Raw genomic sequence first — 27,246 nt, forward strand, 5'->3', positions numbered from 1 at the left:
CCAAACAGCTGTAAACACTGCTCACTGCTTTAAAAGTCCCCTCTGAAGGCTTTTACATACCAAAAAAAAAACCCAAACAAACAAAAAAAAACCACGAAGATTTTGAGAAGGTTCTTATCACTGTATACTGCTAGCCACAACGCTTGAAGAAGAGCGCTCATTCCACGCAACCAGTGTTGGCACTCAGTGCACAGGCTTACAGCAGGAGAAGCAGAAAACAGAGGAGCAAAAAACAACTTTTAAACCAATTCTGCTTTAAAATAACTTCTATGCAAAATCTAGGTATATCAATGACAGCACATCACCTGTTTGGTGTTTTTCTAGGAACTGTACGAATTATGCACTTACTGATAGCAGAACAGCACTTCACAATTACATTTACAAAGAAATTTACCCACACTAGTACACAGAGAAGTCCTTATTCTCTGCCTTTATCCAGCTGTCTAAGGAAATGACACTGTTTGTGTATATCTCACCTGATAAATTCCAAACCTGCCGGCTATTTCCAACCAAACTGAAGGAGCAGGAGAGGTCTCAGCAAGAGTTAAAATCCTCCATGGTTAAACAGCTGGAGAGAAGCCTTCACAGGCAAGGGATGCAGTGTGAGTACAGCTCTTATTAGACACAAGAAAACCTGTGCAGGAGAGAGACCAAATGAATGCCTAGACCACAAGAAAAACTTAAGCTGGAGCTTGGAATAACTGAACCTTGTGTTACAAATCCAGAGGTAACAAGGTTTCTTTAGTTTGACATTCATTAAACTGTTCTTATGAGCTGAAAATACAATTTCACCCACTTATTTACATCAGAGACACACTGCTGGTTTTCTCCCAGCCTTCTTATAAAATGTAATTAATTTACATTTTAAAGACCTTAATGAGTTTTCTCTCATCGTGGAACAGTAAGTGAGATTAATAACCCAGTTACCAAGCACTTAAGATCATGGATCATTTCCATATAAAAACATTAACATTTTCTTCATTTTTAAAATGCACCTTTTATTTGATTTAGAGATTTCTTATGTAATAAAAGGGAGAAAAGCTAAAGTGTGAGTCAGTGTTTATTAACCTTGCTAATAAGACAGGTTTTTTCAGGCAAGATGGATATATCTTAATTGGTGAAAACTGTTGCATCGTCATTTAGCCAATTAATCCTTTCCGAACAAGGGAAGCAGCAGAAATTTTATTTGCAGTGAATGGAAATAAACTTGTCACATTCCGCATATCAATTTACACATTCTTACTTTCCCATTTAAGTCAGTAAGAATGCAGCCCTTTGACTCTCAAAACAAAGCAATCTGCAAATTAACATCAGAATGTATGGAAATATGGCTATATAGAACATATTAACTGATCTTATTTTGCAATTCGCATGTAAACTCAATCTGCACATTCATGGGATTAATCTAGAATTGAATGCTACATTTCCTTCAAAAAATTGTAATTTGCATCTTTAGTAGAGGCATAAGAAAGATTAAAAGAGGCTTTAACAAACTGTTTTCCATAGTTTGTAAAAGCACAGCCTGAAGGCTGAAGTTTCCACTAATACCGTTTAAATAGTACCCATGTTGAATGTTGACATTTCACACAATTGCTGTTGAATCCTGCTGGCTGATCCTTAAAAAAAGACCCTATAAAGCAGCCGACTGTTTATTAACAGGTATTAGCACTCTGTTAGAGACAAATACATATATGTCTTTTACGCATAAAAATGCATGTCAAAATTTATGCTTTGGTTCAGTACGTTATAAATGATAATCCAGATAAAAACAACTGTCAGAAATATTCCAGTGCACTGGGCAATGTTACACCAAAAGCACAATTTCCATTACATCATGCCTTTTTCTTCCAATTTATATTCTGTATTACCTCAGTCCTTTTCATGAAATATTGAACAGGAATAGAACTGTGAACAGCCACCAGCTGCAGGTTACAATTCTTGTAGTTTGTATCCCATTTCTGAAAGTGTTCTGTAGTCAATCAGGAGAATACTTAAGTGGCCTCATATATGAAAATCTAAGACTTCTAATTATTTAGCCAAATTTCATGTTCGTAGACACAGCTGGATTGCCTCTGATAGCTTATCACCATGAGAAGAGTCAACCTCATATTACGAGGTATCCTGGAGGGACATAACACACAGAGGTCTGTGCATTACTAGCTGTTAAAACAGTCCTTTTGTATTTTAGGTGCCATTTAGGGCAAGGTAACAGCTTTTCCTTACCTTCTCCGCACACTGAAACTTGGTCCATAAAAGCCTTAAAACACTGAAAGGAGGATCACTTAAATAGAAAGGAGGTTCATTTCTTCCAAGGCTGGCATCTACCACTGGGGAATGGAGAAGCATAATTTCTACTGGGATGACCAGGTAACTCTGGAGGAGAAGGGAGGAAAGACGATAACTGCTGTAAAAAAAAAAAAGAGATCAACTCTGGTTAGTTACCATCGTTTCTGAATACTTACTCCATCTTTACTAGCCATTGAAATTTAACTGATGGATAACAGTTCCTAAGAATTATCTATGCTTGATTTAACCTAAACCGTGATAATGCACCGTGAATGCTTTCACCGTAAACTGTGAGAATGTTTTTGTCATGGTCATGTTAAGAAACATGCTCAAGTCTTAGTGGCCTCTTAAAATACCAACTGCTTTCCTCAGGACTTACAGAAGAAAAAAGCGATGTGTACATATTTAAGCAGTTGTTTGTAGTCAGAGAAACTCTGCAGATATCCAGACCTGCATTCTGAACAATCCCTTGCCGATTAGACAGTTAGCAGAAACTTAACAGCTTTTTATTTCTTTGAAGCGGGCAGAGATAGTATGTAGCTAGTATTATACAGACTATTCTGTGGCTTTATTTTCACCCTACTTTCCCATTTTCTATCTCCCTGGGCTTTTCACAGTTTGTCTACGCTGATCTCTCTCTGGAAGAAACACATTTTGTTAGGGGTTTTAAGTATGTCTGGAAAAAAATATGGCTGCTAGGAATGTAGTATTTATTGCTCCATTTTCTTGCCTTTTAGTACAGAAGATACATGCTTTTCAGCACTAATAGCCTGGACCACTCTTCAAAATGAGCCATCAACTCACTATGGATAAAACCAATTTTGTCTGATGTCCAGCTTGCCCACAAGAAAGCAGGAGACATCTCAGCTGAAAGGCAATATGCTGAGAAAACGCCTTTCCTAGGGAATACACCCTAAGCATTATAGATGTCTCACAAGGCTCTGGAGCTCATCACCCCAATCCATGCACCCTTTTGCCAAGAGAGCTGTGGATTGAATTAAATCCCGGAGCAGCTAATGAAATCTGCTTGGACATTATCTTTGTGGACAGAAACTGTGTTCAAATCTTCCCTTTCATTAAAAATCTCAAGTGCATGATTTACAGTCAAGTCTGAGACTTAGTGACTTACCTGCAAAAATTCAAGGACAGGTCATAACAAGAAAATGAAATCAGAATAATTTGATCATGAGGACTTTTCACATTTTATTTTAAAACAGTGGGCTGTACATTAATTAACAAAGTATTTACATAGTAGTACTGTGGGTTTGTGGTCCTGCACACCAGGACAAAATGAGCAGGTACATGGCTGAGGATTCTCATTGGAGCAATTACTGTGTTTGGGGAAACGGTCACAGTGAGAGTCCTTGACAGAGGTGGCATTACTGGTGGTTCTCTTCTCTTTGCATAAGAAGTTGCTGACCTCGTAGCTGGGACATGGGAGGCCTCGTGCATTAACAGGGTAAGCAGTGCTAAACCATGGACTTAATAAAATTACTCTTATCCCAGAATAAGGGTTTTATTAAGTGCTTTCAGCTTCATTTTCTCCACATGTTTTTGAACTTTCTCTCTGGTCTCGTTGTTTTGGGGCTGAAAATGTCCATCTGGATGGTAGTGCAGGTCTCTGCAAGAAGTTTAAAAAGTCATTTGTATTTATAATAGCCAGGGGAGCTACTCAGGAAAGCTGACAAAAACAGAGACACTCACACATAATTTCTCTCTTTTTCATAATGATCACAAAGGATATTCTATTACTTATGCAGAACTGGAAAAGGAGTGAAACTGTGAAAAGAACATTCACTCTTGGCTTGCCCAGATAGGAAAGCTAACCATTTGATAGATAAATACATACTAGATGGAGTTTTACATTCTGTCTATGAAGGAGCATATGCTGTAATGGCCAGAACAAGAGCATCTGCATGAAAAACTGATTTGCCTTAAGGATAAAATGCTGAAACTGCTGCAGAGGAGCACTGCGTACTCTGTCGTCTGGTGAAACACCACCTCTTCAATAACAATGAAGAATCTTCCAGAGACAAAAGAAAGGATTGGGTCTTCATTGTCAGCTAATAAATTTTTGTTTCCCTCTTTACAAAGCTAAACAAATAGGGAAGCTTTCAACAAGTAATATCAATACCCAGATGTGTTTAATACAGAAAAGAACTTTCCTTTTTGAAGAAAACATCTAAAACTTCAAAAGGAAGGAACCTTATGGTTATAAAACTACTTATCCAGGAAAAGCACCATCCAACACTGTATCAGCGTGGAGAAAAAGACAACTCTTCAGTTACACAAGTTATCCCAAATCCCCATGTTCTGACAAGCAGAGTATCATCAAATGCAAAAAGCAGCATTGAGTCAGACACATCTGTGTTTTTATAGCAAATTATTTTCAATCAATGCTGTAGTAATCACACTACAGCAATCGGTGTTTTGTCAGAGAGCTCATAATATGCAGCACTGTTTTAAAGTTTAATGGCTGACAGTTGCGCAGGATTTGAAAGTCAATCAAATAATTTCCCTCTAAAATTCAAGAAAATGAGATATTCAAATCTCTTGATGGCTTTGAAAGTTTCAAGCTATTTTGCACATCTAAGCCACATCATGACCACTTTAAAGGGGTATCAAGTCACAGAAGGTATCTGTGAAAACACAGAGTTGGAACTCAGCACTATCTCCTGTGTTGTTCCACAATCATTTATCCTATCCATACTGCCTGCTGCTCAAGCCTGCTGCCCCCAGTGTCCCACTTAACTTACCAGCTCATACACCTCTTTGCATCCTTCCTGCAACATCACATACCCATAAGTTTCACACAGTGCATCGACTTCTGCTTCCAACCCCACAGAACTGCTGGGCAGTTCTGAAATGCTCCTCTGAAACCATGGTGGTAATCATCAACCCCATCAAAGACCATTTGCCCCTCAGAACTTTCCTTGTCCTCAGGTTCCCCCTCAAGGTTTCTCTGCTGAGCTGCAAAATCGGGACATTAGCCTGACAACACTGGAGGTAAAAGGCAGAATTTGGCCCTTACAGTGGCCAGTTTACAACATTTTAGGGAGCAGGAAATTCTTTGTTTATGAATGCAAGTTGATTTACGTGCTGTGCTGTATGCCTAAATCACAATGTGTCTTTATGAAGTGTGAAGCTTGGACAGCACGGCAAATGTGACCCACTCCTGGGAAAAGCCTGAGAAAAAAGCACCATGCCAGGGTGAAATGCTAAGGGCTCATTCCTCTGCCAGAATTAATGAATACCTAACCAGAAGGGTCACTGAAAAGGAAACACCACTAGTCCAAGGACATTGAGTATCTCTGCGAAGGCAAGAAAACTGCCTCAAGTGTTGGATCATACTGATAAAACTGAAGTCAGAGACATGCAGGCCAGTGTGTCACATTCACAGCTGCTTTCTGAAGTCCGATCCAGAGATCCACGTTTGCAGTGCAAATTTGCTCAAAGTACCAGATCTGCATCCCTCTTGTGATGGAGCCCCTAAAGCATCTTAGCATGATTTTCTACCTAATTCTGAAAGGGATGCTTGTCTTCAGATTCCTTTCCATTTCTCTCTCCTAATTTCAAATTATACCTACCTTTCTTGTTTTGCTGATTTCTCTTTGCCTTCTTCCAAGAGTGCCTGCTCAATTTGTGGAAATTCAGCTCTCACCATCTCTGGAGTAAGAATCATTTTGAACTCAGTTTCATCTGTCTCACTAAAAGTTAATAAGATGAAGAACAATCAGGCTTTATCCTTTTAAAAGTAACTTTCAGACAACAGCAACAAAAAAGTATATTTCATGCAAGAGGGACTTTGTGCTTTTGCCTTTGAGGATCTCTCAGGACAGGTTTAGACACATTCATACCAGTGGTTAAGACATGATCAATCACATGAAACAAAACAGAGGAGAAACTTACTGGTCAATTATGTTCTCCCTGTCTCTCTCAGGTATGCCATGCAGCATTGGTGGTACATCTCTTGGAAGCATATCTAAACTGTAAGGATCCCTGTGATGGAAATGGTATTAGTTTAAATTGGACAGAGAGTAACTGCACTCGATGGTTCTATTTTGAAGCTTCACAGTTGTTGTAGTTACAACGAAGATGATGTACTTTTAAATATTCCTGGAAAATCTGAGTACACCAGAAACTACTGTGATATGAGGGAACGTGAGCCTGAGAGATCTTCCCTACCACTGGGGGCAGGTGCCCATACGTTAAAGGTTTACCGTTCACACTTCTGGACAGAGTCGGGGCCTTCTGGCACTGAATCAAAAAGCATTCAGAGATGCTATCGAAAGTCCAGACTGCAACCCTCATTCCAGGGCTAGGTATTTCCTCTAATGATACTGTTCTTAACCCATCCTTCAAGGAGGTCAGTAGGGGTTTTCCTCATTGCTTTTGGCTTTCTGAGCAGCAGTTAATCTGTGGGACTAGTTACAGACAGCAGAAACTGGTGCAGGGTAGAAGCACTGCATATTCAAATTCTTTCTTACCTAGGTGTTGTACTTGTCAATATGGGAGTGTTAGAAAAAGTGGAATACACCACCGGCAAGAATCTTCTCCATTCCATTACTCCACAAATCACTTCCTGAAATGACAAGTGCTACAGCAATCAGACCTCTAACACATAATGCAGTGGGGAGAGAGGCTTGCAGGACAGAACATCTGACTTCTTGGCCAAGAACTGAGTGTGGGGAGCTGCAGTTCACCATATTTAGAAGAGGCTTCCTCCACTGCAAGGTCATGAAAATACAATAGACAGTGAAAAGAAGGAAAGAGCAGAGAAATATTCAGGGATAAATAAGAGACATGGATAAAGGCTAACACGACCAAGTTATTCCGACCCATGTATTGACTATTTAGGTGCATGCATAATTTATATTTGAAAATATCTTCTATCTAGGATGACTCTTCACCTTCCTTTTTGATTCCTTAGAGCAAATTCTCAGCAAGAACATACTCAAGCCAGGTACTCATACAATAAACACAAAAGGCCATACCTTGTGATGCAGAAATTTCTTTTGTGTGACTGGAATACTGGAACCTTTGGGGCATTCCTTGGTAAAGGTATATTTTGGATGAGGACAAAGATGATATTCAATATTTGTTTCAGAATAGGCCAAAGGAGATAAAACCGGAACTAATCCTGGAGAGGGGTTCTAAAAGTAAAGAGATTATTGTAAAAAAATAATTCTGAGCGCCCTAAAGAACTAAATTGATGAAATTTCAGTTCTTACAATTAATGTAATCTTCCCAGATTCACACCTTTGTCTCATTGTGACTGTTCTGTTCAGTGTAACCCTTCATTTCCTGTCTCATCACAGACTCGTAATCTGCCTGGTTTATCCCTGCTCTCTGCTGTCCAAAATACAGCTATTTAGGTGTTGTTTCCAAGTTTAGAAGAAAAAACTGTTGCCTGATTAATACAAAATCCATTGCTGATTCTCTGAACAGTTCAGAATCCAAGAATGGGAACTGGCCTCACTGTGGTGGAAGCTGGTGAGCATTTTGCCATCTATTTCTCTGCACTAGTATCGGTTTCTGAATATAGCTGAGTAGTGTGGGATTAGGCTGTGCCTGGCTCTTACATTGACATGACAGAGAGATGAGAGATGCACAGAGGATCACATCAGTAAGTCCACTGGAGTCCTGGCTACATGCAGCGAGGACAAATCTATACCATATCTGTTATGCCAAGACCACCAGACCAGCACACTGGGCTCTGGGCCATTGCAGCTCAGTAATGCTGAAAGACAGACCCACCCAAGTCAGGCACAGTGCCATGCTGGCTTGGAGATGCTGCCTGTACCCACACACAGCACTCCTCTGCCTGCTCAGAGATATCTCAGAGACCTCCAGGCTGAGCTGCACTGTGTGCGAAATACCTTCTGTAGTCAGTGCCAAGTAGCACAACCTACATGACGATTAAGTAACGGAAAATCCTCCCACACATGTGGCAGTGATTTATTGAATCTCTGTGCCTAATAAATTGGAAATGTGGTTTTGGGATGCTATGAGAACTATTGGAAACTCTAAGGCAGCAGGATGCAACGTACGCACAGAGTGACTTCACTTTTCTCCGTTTACCCAAGGATCAGGCAGAACTGCAGTCCCCTAGCCGAACAGAAGGAAAAGACTGCACCTGTCCTACCGACCCCAGCAAGAGCATGAGGTTATAGATGGACTGAGATGCCAAGATCGTGGCTTTTATTCTAACATCCAAATGGGGAAACAAATGGAGAAGAAGAGAAGGGTCTCATGATGTTCCAGGGAATCCTGGTATCAGTGACTGTTTACAGAGTGTGAGACTGGAAGGGTCTTCAGTTCTCTGCCACCACTGGCAACTTTGCCTTACCATCCCTCCCCTAAACTGATTAAATTCCATCTTAAAGTGAAATGGCTTCCCTCTTAGTGGGATGAGTTCTGTGATTCCTACCTACCAGGGCTCACACCTTGAAGGAATACTCACTCTGAATAGTTTTATATACCAATCCGAGTAAACAAATTGTCCACCAATTCTACATCGGGCTTCTGATGAAACAAACACCTTCCCCCTTCCTTTCTTAGGTTCTTTGTGGAAGTCAACTTCTACTTACAAAAATACGAAGTGGGTTGGTCTCAGTAGGGTAGACTAAAGCTTGGGGAGGAACCAGTTTTAAGAGGCTGATATCTCTTTCTGCTACTTCTTCTGGGGATGGTTTGGGAAAATCCACCCTCGGGGAGACCAGGTTGAGCTGCCCCTCAGGAGAAGCAACTACTTGAATCAACTCATCCTTGAAAACACAGACATCAAAGGTTTTCAGAGTGTAGTAAGCCTTTTGGTATAAAATGTTGCAACAAAATTAATCAAGCAATTGCAGAAATGTAGAGCTGGGAGAGACTTCAGCAAAGTTTGTATTTGAGATGACTTCTTACCTCAGCACCCTGCCTCAGTGGTCGGGAAAGTTTTCGAGGTTTGTAACTTGTGGCTGCATGGTGTGTACAAAATGGCTGATACTTCATAATGGTGAAATGCTGAGGAACCTAAGTACAAAGAAAAAAGGCGTGCTGCAGGAGATGATGATAATAACTTTTGATTAACTCATAGAGATGGAATGGAACATTCCAGCTTTATCATAGACATATTACATCTCTGTGGTAAAAGATAATTGGATCACTATTCTGGAACATGCTATATGACCAAAACTTTGAGAAGCCACACTTCACCAGGACAAGGTGAATGAGTGCGTAAACAAGTATTTCCATTCTTGCTTTTCTGTGAAAGATCATGGATTTAAGAGTTCCTTTATCAAATGTACCAAACTTAGTGAGGTGGAGAAAAGCTGTGTTAAGTAATATATGTAACACTGATAGATGAATCAATGTGTCATAAGGGGAAAAGACACTACAAGAAAGCTTCTAGACTTGTTACACCACTTGAAAAAAAAGGAAGTGGACCTTGAGCCAAAATCTGCATTGATTTGAACCTAAGGAAATATTTTTACTTTGATGGGCTGCAGAATTTGATCTTTTGCTATTCAAAAATTGGAAAGAAAAGGGTTTAGAAGTCAGGAGAAAAAAACATTTCTGTACTCATAAAGTTGAAAAAACATTATATATTGCAAGAATGAGATGTTTGCATTTCCTGTGCAGGAATGAAGAACTAAGCATGCATAACTGGATGCCAAATAAACAGAAGACTTCCATTACTTTCTAAAAGGAAGGACACACTTACAATGTCACTTTAATAATACTCTAAAACAAAGGAAAAACTGTGTGGCATGCAGGCCTTGCAGTATCCTCATTCATAGATGGATTTTGTTGTTTGAGATATAATAATTTCAGCTGAGATGGCTCATCTCTCTGTCTGGAGAGAGGGGACTATTGCTGACTATAAGCTTGTTCCTTACAGAAACAGGTGAGATTTGTTGTTAATAAAAGCATGCTAATCACACAGACATACTAAGGTAATATTTCTACTGGGCTGCACAATGGAGTCACTGAATCAGTCAGAAAACATAACTAACCGGCGTGGTGAAAGACGGAAACATGATACAGCTGAGGGAGCTGTACTGACTCACCTTCAAGTCATAAAAAGGAAGGACGTGTCTGACTTTCACATCTACAGATTCGACAGGAACCAGGCCAAGAGCACCAGGTGCCTGAAAGAATACAGTATTTAAAACCCAGTAATATGGTGGGCATTTTGCTTTGCATTGGCAGCAATCCAACAGCACAGTTACTTGAAAACATATGGAAATAATTATGCAAGCATTTTGTTTGATATTTCTCCTGTCCTCTCTTGGACTTTGGCATTTCAATTATATTTCATCTCTTCTGTAAAATCATGGATGTTAATAAACTCTGATCATTAATGTATTACTTAGAAATTTAGAATGCAATTAAGAGAACACAAAAATTTTTTTATTGTTTTCAGCAGCACCCTTAGTAAATCTGAAGTCCTGAATTAATTTCTGGGAATCGAGAACACCAGTCACATTGTGAAATCTTAATAAAGGCAGTACTGGGCCTGGGGCCAATGTCTTCAACAAAATTCTGTCTTGAGTGTTGGCCACCATTTTAGTTACTGTACCTACCAAATCACGTTGCAATTCACAGGAACTGTAAAAGGGAAATTCAAAAGGCAATATACGATCTTCAGTTATATTGGAACAAATGGCCTTACATTCTTCACTTTTCTCTGGTTTGCCAAAACTCCTGCTTTCTGTCATGAATGGAAAGCAAATATTAAGATTTTGTAATATATTTTAATACATTATTTAAAAAATAGAATCGAACCACAAAACGTATTTAACATCTTCCTAAGACAGGATGTGTCTAGTCATTTGCATATAAAAAGTAAGGTAATATTTCCTCAAGGCTTTAAATACCACATCTACAAGACAGCAGGCACAATACCTTGACTGGCAGATAGATCTAATTTCCTCATTTCTAAAAGGACATTACAGCCCCCTCATTCCAGCATGGTCCTCTAGCTCATTTTGCTCAGCAAGGCAGAGACAAGTCAGAAGGCCTCTCTTACACCAACTGCCTTCTACTTGAAGCACCCCTGCAACTCCTGCATACTGGGAATGAAAAGTGTCTACTTGCAGAAGCAGGAAAAGACCTGATATGGAAAGGCATTTCAGCAGTTGTCAAACTGTGTGTGTATGAGGGAGTGGGAAATGAGAGGCAAAAATTCTCTTCTGTCCCCAGTATACCCAACTGTGACTCCCATCCAAGGCCAGTTTCCTTCTATGACTGTTAAAGAACAAGTGACTTTTCCAGGCCAGTACTTCTACTGCAAAGAAAAGTGATTGCTTGAAAGTACTTGTAATAGAAAACTATAAGGAGGAAAACTCAACCCAGTACTGGACACTAGTCATGTATCTCATGGTTCCTACCAGGTCATTTTACTGAGTTCAGATATCTTGCCTTCATCACATTCAGGTGTCTTTCCCTCTTCCATTCCCTGTGTGATAAGCTCCTCTCATCCTATGTCTCTGACCTCCTGGCCTCCCCGGATCTGTTTACCTACCTGTGTTTCTCATATAGTCCCATCTGCCCTTTCCTTGTTCCTCAGGCCTGTAAGAATGGTTTGGGTTGAAAACAACCTTTAAAGATTATCTAATCCAACTGCCCTGCCAGGGGCAGGGACATCTATCACTAGATAAAGTTGCTCGAAGCCCCATCCAACCTGACCTTGAACGCTTCCAATGAAGAAGCATTCACAATTCTGCCCCGTTATTAAGTGGATAAGCTGCAAGGCTCCTAAAAAGAGTTAACCACATTTTTAAAATCTGGTAAATAATGCAAATGAAAAATAGACATATTTTGACTACAGCCATTTCTACTTTGTCATGCTTCTCTTTTTTGCTTGAAGACTCCTTTGTAGGGACTCCATCTTTATGTTTACATGTCAGTGTATATGTAACGCACCTGACACACTGCAGCACAACCTGAATTACCGTAATTCATGGCCAAAATATCAACTTATTCACCTACTTCTTACCAGACACAGAACCTTCCTCCAAACTTCTGGCTTCTCTAGTTAGCCCACGGAACAGAAGCAGTAAACGATTTAGCCGAATCTGAATGATAATCTGAGAGGATGATTTTAAAGTTTAATATTAAACAGAACACTCTAAGATTTACAGCCATATAAACACACTATAACTGTATTTATTTTACAGAGCTCACTCAGGCATCTCTATTTCACAATTTTTACTACAGTTTTCTGTTCAGGAGGGCGAAAATGAGGAAGGAAAGATGTAGAATGGATCTCAACTCTACAGTGACATTACACAACAAAACCAGTTCAAGCTTTCATTTAGTCTTATAGGTTAATTAGACTTTTTTTGGCTAGGTCCTAATCCTGCAGCTGCATCTATTGGCGTATACAGATTTAACAATGGGTAAACAGTCAGTTGCTCAGAGCCAGGTGAATACTTGTGGTACTGTGAATGAGGAGAACAAGTAGCACCCTGCACTATGCAGTTTGCCTAGTGCCGCGTATCACAGGGTAACAATGAAGAGTCCTAGGTTTTAACTCCAGAAGGGCACACTTAGCCACCTCCTTATTTGTGCAATACAGTAAAAAGCATGTCATTTCAGAACATCTGTATCCAACCTAATATTGTGAATAGACTGGAGAAGAATATCCAAACTGGATACTAGGAGAGCAGGAAACTTCCATATTGCTTGCTGCATTTAGATTTACTGGGAAACGAGCAGCAGAGATACAAGATATTATTTAAACACAATGAGATAAGCGATTTTACTGATTTAGACTTTTAACTTCCAGGTTGGAAGAGATCTTAGGAGGTCCTAGTCCAACCTCCTGCTCCAAGCAAGGTCAGTGATGAGATTAGACCAAGTTGCTCAGGGCTTTATCCAGTCTGGTTTTGAAAATATCCAGCGATGTAGACTGTACAGCCTCTCTGGGCAACCTGCTCCAATGATTGACTATCCTCATGGTGAAAAAGGCTTTCCTCATTTACAGTCTATACCTCTCTTATTTGAATTTATGCGCATTGTTTCCCATCTTCCCACCATGCACCATTGCAAAGATCCTGGCTCCATCATCAATAACCTCCTCAGAGGTGCTGGAAGGTACTGCTCTCTCCCCCCACTTTCCCTCTCCAGGCTGAGCTAGTGTCTCCTCACAGAGAGAGTGCTCCAGACTCGACCATCTTGCTGGCTCTACAATGAACTCACTCCAGCTTATCGATCGATGTCTGTCTTGTACTAGGGGCCCAAAACTGGGCACAGTATTCTATATGCATTTTGAAATCTTATCTTTTTTCGTGCAAAAGTTTTTTTTTTTTTAAATCTAAATTTGTCTGAATTTGTTTAGTATTGATTACAATAATAAGCACCAGCTGAATAGAAAATTTACTCCAGATCCTTATTTCCTGGTGAAGGAGTGACATACTTATCAAACTATCAAATCCCTGGCTAGCTGTGAAGACTCCTTACGTGCCAGTTTGCATGTTCTTTTGTGCTATTTCCAAGGTGTCATGCCATCACACTGCATTCTGGCTGTTCACGTTACCTTGTACACTGCTTGTTGGAATTTCCTCAACATCCTGTTTCTGTCGTCCCAAGGGTCATTACAGAGCAAGTCAAATGTGGGATGGACACTTGGATGCTGCATGGTATTTTTTAAAAAAAGAAAAAGAAAATAAAAAGGACACCCCTTTTACAACTAGACAAGGGAGGAATTTCCTCCATCTCAAGCCATTCCTTGGCCGGAATCCATATCTTACTTCCAAACACTGGAATAAAGTCAAGTGAAAACATTCGCAGAATTGGCATTTAACCAGAAGGCTTCACTGCAGGGCTTAATGGGTGGTAATCACCAAATATTTGCAGATGCAGTATGGGGAACGCAGAGATAACGTAGCATGGTCTGCATCCACACATAAACGACTATGACTTAAGCGCAACACATGGGCAGTCAGACAGTGGAGAGAATGGACTAGGTCTCTACTGAGTACACAATTCATCTTGCACAGACGTGAAGTTGGAATAGCCGTAAGGGCTCCAACCAGTGGCCCAGCAAAACCAGCATCCTGTCTCCAATAATGGCTGATGGCGCATACCCACAGAAGTGTGAAAGACCAGGGTAAACTTAGAGTGGTAATTCCCCAGAATAACCTTCCCACATCTAGTGATCTCTGGCTCTGGAGCCAGAGGTGATGCCTCTACATTTAATGCCTTAAACTGTTGGGACACTGTTTGAACACAGGTAAATCTCTTTCTTGATATTTTAATCTACTCTCCAGTTTTAAGTTGATGTAACACAAGAATGTGGCGCTAGAAAAGACTCCAGTGACCCCAGAGTACAGCACCTCTCAAGAATTAGTCTCTTACGGTTAGACTTGATGATCTTGAAGGTCTTTTCCAACCTAAACGATTCTATGATTCCAACAGGAGGGCAGCCGCTCAACCAACGTTTAGATTAGGATGGTCCTCAGGCCACCAACTCCACACAACTCCATGCCAGGCTTCACCAAACAATCTTCAGCACTTTGCAATAGGCATAAGAGTATAGTAAAAGACCAACCCCCACAGCTATTCTGTTCCTCAAGAAGGTGGCAGTTTGTTTTGCCAGCATTCAAAGTTCCTTCAGTAGCAGGGTATGTATTACACACAACTCACAACAACCCTAGGAAACGAATCTAAGGAAGCACCTCACACCACAGAGAAGAATAAAAGAATCCAAGTACCAGAAAGGTTCCTGTCAATCTGATATGCAGGTAAAGGCTGCAAATCTTGTGATATGCTTAACTTTATGTTTAGGCATGAGAAAGCTACTCCTGAGAGAACTTCCAGAAACAAGCAATGTGAACCTCAGGTTAAGCCTGCAGATTTCCACTTGTCTCTCAGATTATCAGAAGATGAGTTGTGTATGTAGCATAGCGCTTGCTCTACTGAACTAAAAGTAAAATGGGAAATAAGACACGAACACAGAAATGGGAATATTAGGAGGAAAAGTATTCAGTGCCAAATATTTGTGGCTGTTTGTTAGCTTGGTAGGTGATAATAACATATAAACAAACCTGGTCAACAGGCCGGATAACACGTCTGAAAGAAACTTCCACTTTGTTCCTTTGAAACTCTTGTTCTATGACAGGATCTCCTCTTCGGATCTAATTCGTCACCAGGAAGAACAATCACATTATTACAGAGCATTCAGTGAATTTTCTCCCTTACAATAAGTGGAACTCACAATGTAACATTCCGGAAGTGCTTGACAAAATACAGACCTCATTCCCTTCTAGGGTGTGATTATGGCAACCCTTGAGCAAGTCAGACAAAGTAAAATAATGTCTTTTGAGGTCTAAGTTTCAATCAGATCCCTGCCCCAACGAAACACAGTTTGCTTGGCATAGCCAGAATCAGCCAGAGAGGGGTTACAGAACCAACACCGTAAGTTAGCACCCAAACAGATCTTGCCAGATGACAACGCTACAGAAATTTCCTGCAGCTTTCCCATGTTCTGTGAATATCTCTGTCATGGTTTCCAACGGTGTCTGCTCTTTAATCTGTTCACGTGTGAAACAGCTTACTACTGACATCACTTCACTTCTCTGAGACCTTCTCAAAGTTTTCAGGCATGCTGGATGAATATCTGTGCTTCTTTTCATTGTGCCTCTTCCATCCCAGTCCTACTTACCTATTGTTTCATTTCCAGGACACCATTATGTTCTAAAAAAGACCCTGGGGTAATTTTGCAGAGTGAAATTCCCATGGACTGAGGTTTTAGTTAGTAATGGAATGGAATGGAACACAGACCAGTTAAAGGTCTCCAGCACAGCCACTTCTAGGTTGTATAACACAGTGGCCACTCGAGAAAATGATGGAGGGATAGTAACTGTGCTTTGAGGCTTAATGACACTCAAGGTGAACAAACTGACAGCATGAGCAAAAATGTGCCTCTATCAGAAGGTCATGGGTGCAACTGTGGAACCAGTCAGAAATCTCCACAGCCCCTGTGGCCAATAGATAAGTAAGTAAACGTTTCTAAACAAAGTTAACATACGTCAAATACAGTGACACAACAATCTCACAATTTAGATCCTCTTTTTACTCACTTCCTCCTCTGTTAGTATTGAATACGTTTTAATTAATTCACAGTGCCTAATTCAGTGTATAAATTAAGCCTTTACCCTATCTATAAATACTTTTACTCTCATAAACAGCTCCTTGGAAGTCAGTGGGATGTCAGATGCTACTTGAATATTCAGGAGGCAGGATAAGAGTGACAAGCTCCACCTGCCCAAGGACTGTGCCACATGGGGAAAAATATTTTCTGCCACCAAGTGTTGCCACTGTCACCTCAATGGAAGATGATCTGCAGTCTCAGGTGACTGGAAGAAACGAAAGAAAGGGAGGGTGAAGGCATAAAAAAAAGAACTTGATGAATTATCTCCCCATGGCTCTGCATGAGAGCACTGACTGGGTTTAGCTCTTTTTGAGCCAGTCAGGACATCAGCTCTTCAGAGAGGTACAATATAACAGAAGGTTGGATGTGGCCACATTGCTGACAGGATAACACTGCAATGTTGCACTGTGACGTGGCTGGGTGCAAGTCTCCTAAATTGGGCAAATATCTAGTTACTTCTCCATTAATAACTTATCCTTCTCTCTACCTGCCTCCAAGATAAAACCACCTCAGAAACAGTAATACACAGGCATAACAAAGATATAGCTGCAGTAAGAGGTACAGCTAGTACAGGTTTGTGTCGACGTTTGAAGAAAAACCAAAGACGCAGAAAGCTTGATAACAATTCACTAGTGCACTGCGTAACCTGAAAGTATAAGTTTGATTTTAAATTTATAGAAAAACCAGCAAAGACTCACCTTGTATTGCTCTTCTTCTCTCTGTCGGTTTTCAATAACCTCTTTTCTCAATTCCACAGAGATTGGATCTTTGCCTTTACGCACTTGCCTGCATTTACAGTGGAGGCAAAAAAAAAAAGCTTTACTTAATGCACAGTTTGCTATACTTAAAGGCTACCAGACTTATTCTCCTCTTCCTAAGGTGTCCAGGGGTCTAAAGCACTCAGCATAAGAGCAGATCTGTGGATTGCAAACGAAGCCACGGTGTGCTTACACACACAACTATATGTTTTGCTTTACGCCATTTGACGTACACGTGCAATTCTGTTCACTCCATTACACATTTTAGCCTGGATTTACTGACAACCATGACAAAAGCTTCCTTTTCCCTTAAGGGCACAAGAGGAGATGCATGAGAACAAGATTAGGTGAACAAGGTTTTCAGCAGGTTTCTTTCTGAAGGCAACCATAATGCCATCAAAGACTTCATTGTGTACTACTATGGATTACCACTGAGGCTGCTCTTAGGCAGAAGAGAAAAAAATGAAAGTAAAATAACGGTAACTTAGCTGTAAAACAAACCTATCAGGACATGAAATGGCAGCATTACGCACTAGTGGATATTGCATACATCACTCATACAGGCTCTAGTTAAGCAAACCCCAGTGCTGTTAATGTGGTTACCTAACACTTACCACTTCAGATGATTTGCTTCCTCCTCCTGAATATTTTGTTTGACTTTTAGTTGAAATACGGCTTCCTTCATCTGTCTTGTTTTCATCCCTTCGCTGCCTTGGCAAAGGGCTGCAGAAATATCAGAAAGTCATATCACACTTCAAGCTAGATTGAATTTTTAATTGGAAAATCTACCCATTAAGATAATTGAACTCATTAATACACAAAGCTAAGGTGAGATTTCTTACTGAAACTACAGTCACATCACCCCAGCAATTCTGAAGCCGAGTTCCACACTGGAAATCTACTAATAATGCTAAGACCAAGTTTATGCTGCTTAATTACATTACCTTCTTTCAAGTCCTTAATCTTCAATTTTCCTGGTTCCTGATTCAAAACAGTAGCTACAGCATATGGATTTGACAAGTCTGTGGGGAATCTGAGGTTCTGATATTCAATTTCCTATGAAATATAAATTAATAGGAAGAAATAGAAACAAGAATGATTTTCAGCCCAGAAAAGTACTTGTGATTATTATCTCTTCACACCTTTACTTTTTGAATAGGCCTCGATGGTGGCTGGCTGAATTGGCCTCTTCTCCACACCACGGATTTTCCTGCAGACACAGCTTTTTTCTCTGGATGACTTCGTTGTTTGTCAAAATGTTCTTTTCTAGGTTTCAGAAGGACAGATATTGCTCTCATATGTAACCTGTAAATGGCATAAAAGTCTAGTACATGCATTTACACCCCCTCTAGACACACAAAGAGACTGGAAATTTCTCTCCCAAACTACAACTGGAACCAAATGTTATAATCTTCAGAGTTCACAAAAAAAATTTAGTAGAGCCCAAAAGACCTTATTGCTCAGAAAACCCTATATCTTGCAAGGCCTCAGCAATAAGAATAACATAGAGCAGGCATAATAGAAGCTGAGGATGCTCAACACTTCTTTAAGGATATGCAACTTCTTGTTATTTTTATTTTGGTAGAGTTTCACTTCACACAGATTCAGGGTGTTCTGAGCAAATTATGTAAGAGAGTAGGTACATGCGTTAACAGTCAAATTACATTAGTGCACTTTAAGTCTCCATAGATACAAATGCTTAAAATGATTGCAGCAAAATGGCATGAAATCCTATTACACAGTCATTTTTAGCACTGGGCAGAAATATTCAAAGACCAGTCAGCCACACATACCTTAGACTCAGATGTGGTGTTGATGTTCCCGTAAACACACATACGTAGGGTTTTGAGTGAAACTGTGAAATCTGTAACTGCATTGTCATTTGTGCTGTTCCATACTCAAGTGGGGAATATTTCACAGTTACTTCCACTTTCCCATTGCCTGGAACGATTCCTGTGATTAGAAGAGAAAACCAATACGAGTCTGTCAAATGTGAGCCCACTTAAGTATGCTAAAATTGATTCTAGACTACTTTTTTCAAAAACAATATTAATGTTTGAACAGATGGCAGTAGGCCTGGAAAATATTTCAGGTCTCAAAGTGTCTTTCAAGAACTGTTCCTTGCCAGATAAAGGGAGATATTTTGCAACAGCAGAGAGATTTGACAGTAAGACTATAATATTTCCTACTGCTGTAAAATTATTGCCTGTTTATAGGTAAAAATTCTTCACTTGCATCTGCCAGTTTTGTCTCTGGTGCTTCCCGCTTTCATGAGGAAAGCAGCATAAACATACTCCTCTGTGCTCTTCCAAGTTGAGGGAATCATCTGGATTTGATGCATTACCTATCTCTACTTGGTCTTATTTCCTTATTACCTATTATATTTTTTTCTCGACCACTTTAACCACCCTTCATATACCTAAACATTCAGTGCAATCCCAGGATACAGGCCCTGATGCTTCTCAGCATTTCTGCAACAAGGATTTTATCCGGCTCATCAGAAATATTAATTTTTTATCTCTGTAAAGTGATCATTGCCTGGTTTTCTAAATCCTGTAGTTTTAAACACCAGTCAGTTTCATTGGTTTTTTTTTGTGTGTGTGTGTGGAATTCAGTGGGAGCTGAAACTTCTTAGTGCTCTTCAGATGACCTTCAGCACCTCAGAGTTTCTAGCTCCACAGTTTCTAACTTAGCTTTTGCTGGGTTGATGCTTTTTCTGGGATATTTTTGTTCCCCTATTTCCCAAGAACTAAATCAACTTAGAAAGCATTAATTAGTTAGAGCCACTTTGTCTATGACCACGTAAAACCCCAAAAACTTCCTGATGAATTTTACAACTTCTCCCTAGTTTTACTCAATTGTAATATTGTTCCTTTCCTCCCTTGATATATCGAAACATCTTTAAGCACAAAGTAAGAATATTATCCAGAAAGAACGACCCAAAACAAGGCAGCAGCATAGTTCGTCTCTGTGAACCACACATTTGACAGAATCCAACTACTACCTCTGAGGAACAAAAATCCATCTGACAAGGCAGGGCAAATTCATATCATTGTGCATACAGGAACAACAGCAACTTTTCTTGAAGCGCATAAATAATCAAAGATTAAATTCCAGTGTCACAAATGGCACAAAGTGCCAGATTTATGAACGTTTTTATTTATTTAGATCTTTATGTATTTTCATGGAATTGATCAGACTACCTAAGTGAAATATGCAGCCACATCTCATTCACTTACACATTTTTGTCAGAACACCTGGGCACTTACATGCTTCTGCTGGCACTTGGCAAATATAACAATAGCAACTGACCCACAAATAGTTATGTCTGCCTCAAGACAGAGCCCTCTCCAACATTAGGCATGAAAACAGCTGTGCATATTGTCGCTGAAAGTCCCTGCCTCTTGGAAAGCCCATGCATAGAGGTCTAGACTGAATCCAATATCCAGCGCTGTCCCACAAAACACCTGCAGCAGTGTGTTTTGTGCCCATCACCATAATGGTTCCTGAAGCAACAGACACAGTTTTACCAAATTCTTCCAGACTGCTGGGCAAAACAGATATGGGGATATGTTTGCTAGGCCAGAGGTCACCTTTTATTTCCTCTGTGCCTCTAATCAAGTAACAGGAATCATATCTATTCCACAAAGACAGATATCCGTTCCTTTAACGGGGCAGGAGCCAGACAGCCTTTGGGGAAAGGTGTGATGAAGAGGTGAATGCTGGGCTTCCTGCCTCTCTCCTTTCCAAAGGCCATACTGGCGAAGAGAGCAGATGAAGGCCTGATGGACTGTTTGGGATGCCCCATATTTTGCCAGAGGTCTGTAGCTGGGCATTGACAAGAGAAATCTATCAGTCACAGAGGGCTACTTGCCAGGAGGCTGCATATAACTAATACTTATCAGTCTGCATTCACCTGGAAACGCTCTGAGGCAGAGGCTTTTTCTGTACAGCACTGAATACACTGTCACAGGTAACTACACTCAATAAATACAGATTTAATGTTTAGAATTTTAAGTAAGTTCTATCTACCAAATGTTGGCTGGACAGTGAAGGCTCTATGAGGCTGAATAAAATCAATGTGGAATTCAAAATCTATCGGACAGCTGCACTGCAACGGGATAACATACTTCTTACTGAAAAGAGAGAAAGGAAGAAAGAATTAATGAAACTACAGTTGATTATCAATTACAAGTTGGAAAATTACATTATACACAACATACACTAATTTGTCTGTGTTCAGAGGGATGAGTTACTTATTAATGTGAAAATAGTAATTCCTCATTGTTCCAAAATAGCGAAATATTTCAGATCTTTCCCTCTGTGAGGAAATGAGAGATAAATCTTGATTTGAATGCTGGATCATTTTACATTTTTACTTACTTTCTCCTACCCACACAAAATCTGATTACAGAAAAATGTATAAAATTTACTTTTTAGAAGTTATTTATGTGTATCCTCACATTCTTACAAACTGCAGCATCTAGCAAGTACAAACAATCCCACCTGGAGGAACAATAAGTACAGAACCAGAAATCAGGCTCCTCCCATGGCCCTCCTTGTAGAAGACAATGAGAAAAGACTCTGTGCAGTCTTCAAAAGTGTTGAAAACTCCAGCACATCAAAGTGACTGGGATTTAATCACCATAGATAGAATGATGCCATGGCCTGATTTTCATAAAAGCCCTGTATGTCTCATGCTGGTTGTGTGAGGGGCATCAGAGCACGTCTTTTCAAGCTTTGCTTTTGTATGCATTTATTTTTACATATCAAGCATCAGAGCACGTCTTTTCAAGCCTTGCTTTTGTATGCATTTATTTTTACATATCAAATCGAAACACAAAACATTGGTGTAACATCATCCATCATCCTACAAATCAAGACCAATTTACTCAGGCTTGTTTCTGTTTTTTGTAAACTATCTGACTGAAGTCTTATCCTGCCGATTAGCAAAGAATGCATGTTATACACAGTGTTCCTTTGGAAAGCACGTTCTGAAATGCCTAAGGAAATAAACAATAGGAAAGTCCTTTTTTCTCTGCCTTAGTATGACCTGTTCATGAAGAAGATGTAACAGCAGATTGGGGATGCAATTTGTTTTCAAGTATAGTGCAGCTTCTACAGTAACCAAAGTGCCTTAGAAACAAGACAGTTATGCTGCCTGTTGCGTTATGGACCTTCTGTACCTAAGGAGAAAGCTGGGTGGCAGAATACAGGTCTTATCCTACACTTAAGGAAGCAAAGGCAGTTTCTCCACTGACCTCAGTGGGCTATGGATTGAGTCCATTGTCCCTTGGGTTCTGTACAGTACCAAGTATCTCAGAGAGCTTTCATTTTTAGGAAAGTTTTTTATAGCCTAATGATGAAAAATACTGGTAAACATTAAGGCTTGAAACCATCATTTTTCTCTCCAGGAACTCTTCCAAATTCCCTCAGGGGCATCTCTGAGCATCCCTGTTGTGTTGAAAAATTTTACCCTTTATTTAAAATTCTATTTTGTACTGTGTCTAATCTCTTCCCCATATTCTGAGAGTATGAAAATTCTGTATACCTCAGCACTTGCTATAAAAACTGAGCAAATAAATAGAATCACATCATGCCTAGAGGCACCCAGAAAGTCAGGAGTTATGTTCAGTTCTGTGAGAGAGCTGTAACATCACTTCTGACAGATTCACTAGAGTTTAACAGATTAAGGGGGATTAGAAAAACAAATAAACAAAAGACACAAATGTTTATTCTACAATGCTGGTCTCATTTTTACTGCAGAATTTTGCATTTTCCTTGTATGTGCCTTGCCTACTCATATTTCTGTGCTTCAGTAAAATTTATGAGTTTCTTCCAACTCACAGGCTAAGACAAAACCTAGCTGCTAAGACCTACAGTTCCTAAACTTCACTCAGATCTTTGCACTAACACAAATCACCATAATTACAACTAATATAGTGAATATACTACAGAACCAGACCCTAATCAACAGGATCTCCCTTCTCCCTCTCCCCTTCTCAGTTGCTATTAACAATTATTACCGATTCCTTCATGAGAACAGTCAGTGTCACATCTATGCAACAGACAGAGTAAGATGAAGTCTCTGCCATGTAAAGCTCCACATCAAATGACTGCTTTAAATATTTTTTAAATAGAAGAAGCAAATCTAATGACTGACCAATCTCTGGACTGAGGTTAGCTATTTGCTATCACTTACACCTACCACACCTTCATTTCCAGAACTCTTCATCTTTAAAGGAAGATCCATTCACTTAGGATTTATTAACACTAAAAAGACATAGCACTTGGGAGTGTACAGATTACAAACAGCAGCCACACTGCTTCACCATACGATGAATGAAGTGAGTCAGCACCAGTTTAGACTACCTGAAACACCAGTTCCATCTACATATATGTTTATTTTGTGCAGTATTTAGTTTCCTGTGAATGGTGCACCTGAAACAGTTCATATATGGAATTATTTTGCAGTTCAGATGGTAGCTGACTTCCTTAGAGCTTCCAAGACGTTCAGTTGTAGAACCAAGAATTTTGCTCATGTTTCACGAAATGTGGACAAATGTCTGTCCTTAACTCACCTCTGACCAACTGATACATCAGACAGATTTATGAATGATGGAAATTCTACAACATTCACAGCAGGGTAAGCATGCACAGGAACAACTAATGTATCATCTCCCTGAAAAAAAAAAAAGAGGAGTAAATACTTATTTCTTACAATGAATAAATGCTATTGAAAGAAAAAGTTTCTGTAGTAGTTGGCCAATAAGTGGACATAAAACATCTTCAAGATCATCACTTGTTGCACCTCAGGATATTGATATTCTTTCTACCTGCTTTCAGTATCCATCTGTCTTTCCATACTTTCATCAACTCTCTAGAGCTCCTCCAAGCCTGCTCAGCTAAGACATTACATCAGTGTGACACAAAGACTGATCTACTGGCAAAGAACAACAGAATAAGGAAAATATTCTATCCACAGCTCAGGGATGTTTACAGAGAGAAAAATTTTAAATGCTTAAAATGAAATAATCCAATCCAGACTTACTGGGAATAAATCCACATGGCTTTAGGAGATTAACTGTACCTTTACTTTATCATGATCATCATAGTTGTTTCACTCCATTACAACTGTAAATATATTTTATAATAAATCCTCACCTGACAGTGAATTCGGATGCAGTCATAGTAATACCGCCACTCATCAGGACAAAAATCAACAGTAACCACGTATGACAAGCCAGGGACAAGCCGGTGCTAGAAAATGACCCAAAATACAACAGAGGGCATGTAAAAGCCACTTATATGACACAAACCAGTGCTCCAGCAAAGAGCAGCGTGAAGGCTTTCTGACACTTACTGTTTTGTTGTATTTGATCTGGAAATACTTTGTCTGGGGTGGTATTATGTGAAGGTTTATTACATTGCCCGTAATATTTATCAGCTTCTGTAGAACAAAAGAAAACCAAAACCACAAAACACTTTACAATATAAGAGGTCAATCGAGAATGCCAGCTGGACTTTTTGTAAGACTATCCATAGCAAAGAAGTAATAATTTTTACTTTAGTAGAAATAATTCTGAATATGCTCTGGATTTAAAAGAAAATTAAGTAAATCTTGCATCCTTCATTTTTATTCTTTGGAACCAAGTCACAATTCCTTACCTAGGAATAACAGTTAGTCTTGCTAAAGAAGACACTACTGTTGAATCAAATTCTGATCCTGTTTTGCTAATGTGCAAAAGGAACAAAAAATAAATAACCTATTGACTTCACTTTTATAGAGGTCTGAAACAACAGAAATTATGTAATATTCCACTGTTTTGTTTTGGATCACAAAGCAATAAACCTCTGGATGGTGACAGTTCAGCCCGTAAAGCCTCCTGTATCTTGTTTACTTTCATTATATCTGGAGGACCTAGTCATAGAATCATAGAATAGAATAGAATAGAATAGAATAGAATAGAATAGAATAGAATAGAATAGAAAGAACAGAATCACAGAATTTATCACCTCTCTGGGCAACCTGTTCTAGTGTTTCACCACCCTCACTGCAAAAAATATCTTCTTATCCCTAGTCTGAATCTACCCTCTTTTAGTTAAAAACCATTACCTCTTGTCCTATCACAACAGGCCCCACTAAAAAGTTTGTCCCCATCTTTCTTATAAGCCTCCTTTAGGTACTGGAAGGCTGCTAGAAGGTCTCTCCAGAGCCTTCTCTTCTTCAGACTGAGCAACCTCACCTATCTCAGCCTGCCCTCATAGGGCAGGTGTTCCATCTCTCTGATCATTTTTGTGGTCCTCCTCTGGACTCGTTCCAACTGCTCCATGTCTTTCCTGTGCTGAGGATTATGTCCATCATAATCACCGAACCTCTGCCTCAAAACACCACATGAATAAAGAAGGCGGACAAAGGGAAAGCAGAGAGAAGAAACGGAAATACCCAAACTATTCATAAGGCAAGGTAATCATACCTATGCATCAAGTTTCTTTCCTTAGATTAAATTGCTCTTGGCAGAAGGCCAGAAGTGCTTTCAAAATTTTCCCATCAGTGAGCACGTTTGCAGCCACAGTAATGGTGCAAGTACATTTTGAAAACAGTCTCCTATGGAGTTAACGCATGATCCGAGGGCTGGAGCACCTCTTCTATGAAGACAGGCTGAGAGAGTTGGGGCTGTTCAGCCTGGAGAAGAGAAGGTTCCGGGGAGACCTTCTAGCAGCCTTCCAGTACCTAAAGGGAGCCTACAAGAAAGCTGGAGAGACCTTCTAGCAGCCTTTCAGTATCTAAAGAGGACCTACAAGAACACTGGAGAGGGACTTTTTACAAGGACGTGTAGTGATAGGACAAGGGGCAATGGCTTTAAACTGAAAAAGAGTAGATTCAGACTAGATCTAAGGAAAAAATTCTTCACTCCGAGGGTGGTGAAGCACTGGAACAGGTTGCTCAGAGAAGTTGTGGATGCCCCATCCCTGGAAGTGTTCAAAGTCAGGTTGGATGAGGCTTTCAGCAACCTGGTGTAGCGAAAGGTGTCCCTGCCCATGGCAGGAGGGTTGGAACTAGATGATCTTTAAGGTCCCTTCCAACTCAAACCGTTCTATGATTCTGTGATTGTACTTCACTCATGACTTGCAAGTCACGTATCACTAACACTGCTCGCGGACATGGGGAACAGAAAGGTAAAACAGAGACTGTAAAGGACAGTGATGCACACAGCATGGTACTCATCTGTTTTGTTACCGCAGGGCCACTGATTTTAAGTGATGCTTTTTAGAGCACTCCATAGAGCAGAAGGCCTCATGACCACAAGCAGTCTACTCGGCTTCTGTTATCCTTTTACAAGCCCCAAGAGGATCTCTGCTCTGACACTTACCAGCGTCTGCTGGTGATGTTTTCCAACTTCATACCCTCCATAGTGTAACACAGCAGGCTCAGCCTGTATAACCTTGCTCCTCTGAAGTTCTGAATAAATCTCTACAGAGATAGATAATAAAACAGGGAGAAAAGGAGACCAAGTGAAACACACATGATGACTGTTACTTACATTGATTAAGCATATTTACACTGCACCCAAGGTATTATAGAGAAAAAAATGAGACGGAGATTATTTCTCCTGTTAAGCAGGCATGACTCCTCAAATGGAAAGTTAAGGCAGCACCTACTACCCCAGCAGAGCCACGATCCTGTTGCCAGTTTATCTCTTGGCAACAACAAGCCACCCCAAAACTTTAGGGTCAGCCAGGATCAGTACAGCACTATTTCTTTCCTGGCTACCTCTCCTACGACTTAGGCTTACAGGAAGACAGAATTTAAGCAACAGGATGGGAGTTTTGCCTGCGAGTTATGAAAAAAAAATAATAGAGAAGTGCGTCTTAGGATTGCTCCAAGGTTGGGGAACAGTTAGAGAGCAGAAACTTACTTGATTCCAGGAGGTGATTTGGGACAGCATGTCTTTTTTCAGGTTCCTCCACTAGGCTGCCCAGAAGGGGACTGGGTATTTTCTTGAATGATTTCTTAGCGATCATGGTGTCTGCAGTGGTCGATTGAACTACGTCCAT

General features: G+C 40.0%; 1 protein-coding gene across 1 annotated transcript; it reads right to left on the minus strand.

Moving 5' to 3' along the window:
* Nucleotides 1-3,783: 3,783 nt before the first annotated feature.
* CFAP221 (cilia and flagella associated protein 221) lies at nucleotides 3,784-27,246 on the minus strand. The gene is made up of 23 exons (XM_009982318.2): nucleotides 27,108-27,246; nucleotides 26,562-26,662; nucleotides 24,551-24,637; nucleotides 24,352-24,447; nucleotides 23,769-23,869; nucleotides 21,220-21,323; nucleotides 18,981-19,140; nucleotides 18,330-18,453; nucleotides 18,132-18,243; nucleotides 17,802-17,910; nucleotides 17,128-17,215; nucleotides 15,324-15,413; nucleotides 13,814-13,909; nucleotides 12,272-12,362; nucleotides 10,857-10,984; nucleotides 10,341-10,421; nucleotides 9,196-9,303; nucleotides 8,877-9,053; nucleotides 7,281-7,439; nucleotides 6,774-6,868; nucleotides 6,196-6,285; nucleotides 5,874-5,993; nucleotides 3,784-3,907 (listed from the first exon to the last, which is right to left on the minus strand). The coding sequence occupies exons 1-23, from the start codon at nucleotides 27,244-27,246 to the stop codon at nucleotides 3,784-3,786; spliced, it is 2,580 nt and encodes an 859-aa protein (XP_009980620.2).

Source organism: Tauraco erythrolophus, chromosome 8 (assembly GCF_009769465.1).
Source record: "Tauraco erythrolophus isolate bTauEry1 chromosome 8, bTauEry1.pri, whole genome shotgun sequence".
NCBI lineage: Eukaryota > Metazoa > Chordata > Aves > Musophagiformes > Musophagidae > Tauraco > Tauraco erythrolophus.

Coding starts and splice junctions, on each gene's coding strand:
- CFAP221 (XM_009982318.2), bottom strand. CDS start 27,246: ATGGACGTAGTTCAATCGACCACTGCAGACACCATGATCGCTAAGAAA. Junction 26,663..27,107: donor AAATCACCTCCTGGAATCAA/GTAAGTTTCTGC, acceptor CTATCTCTGTAG/AGATTTATTCAGAACTTCAG. Junction 13,910..15,323: donor TTATCCGGCCTGTTGACCAG/GTTTGTTTATAT, acceptor AATACCATGCAG/CATCCAAGTGTCCATCCCAC.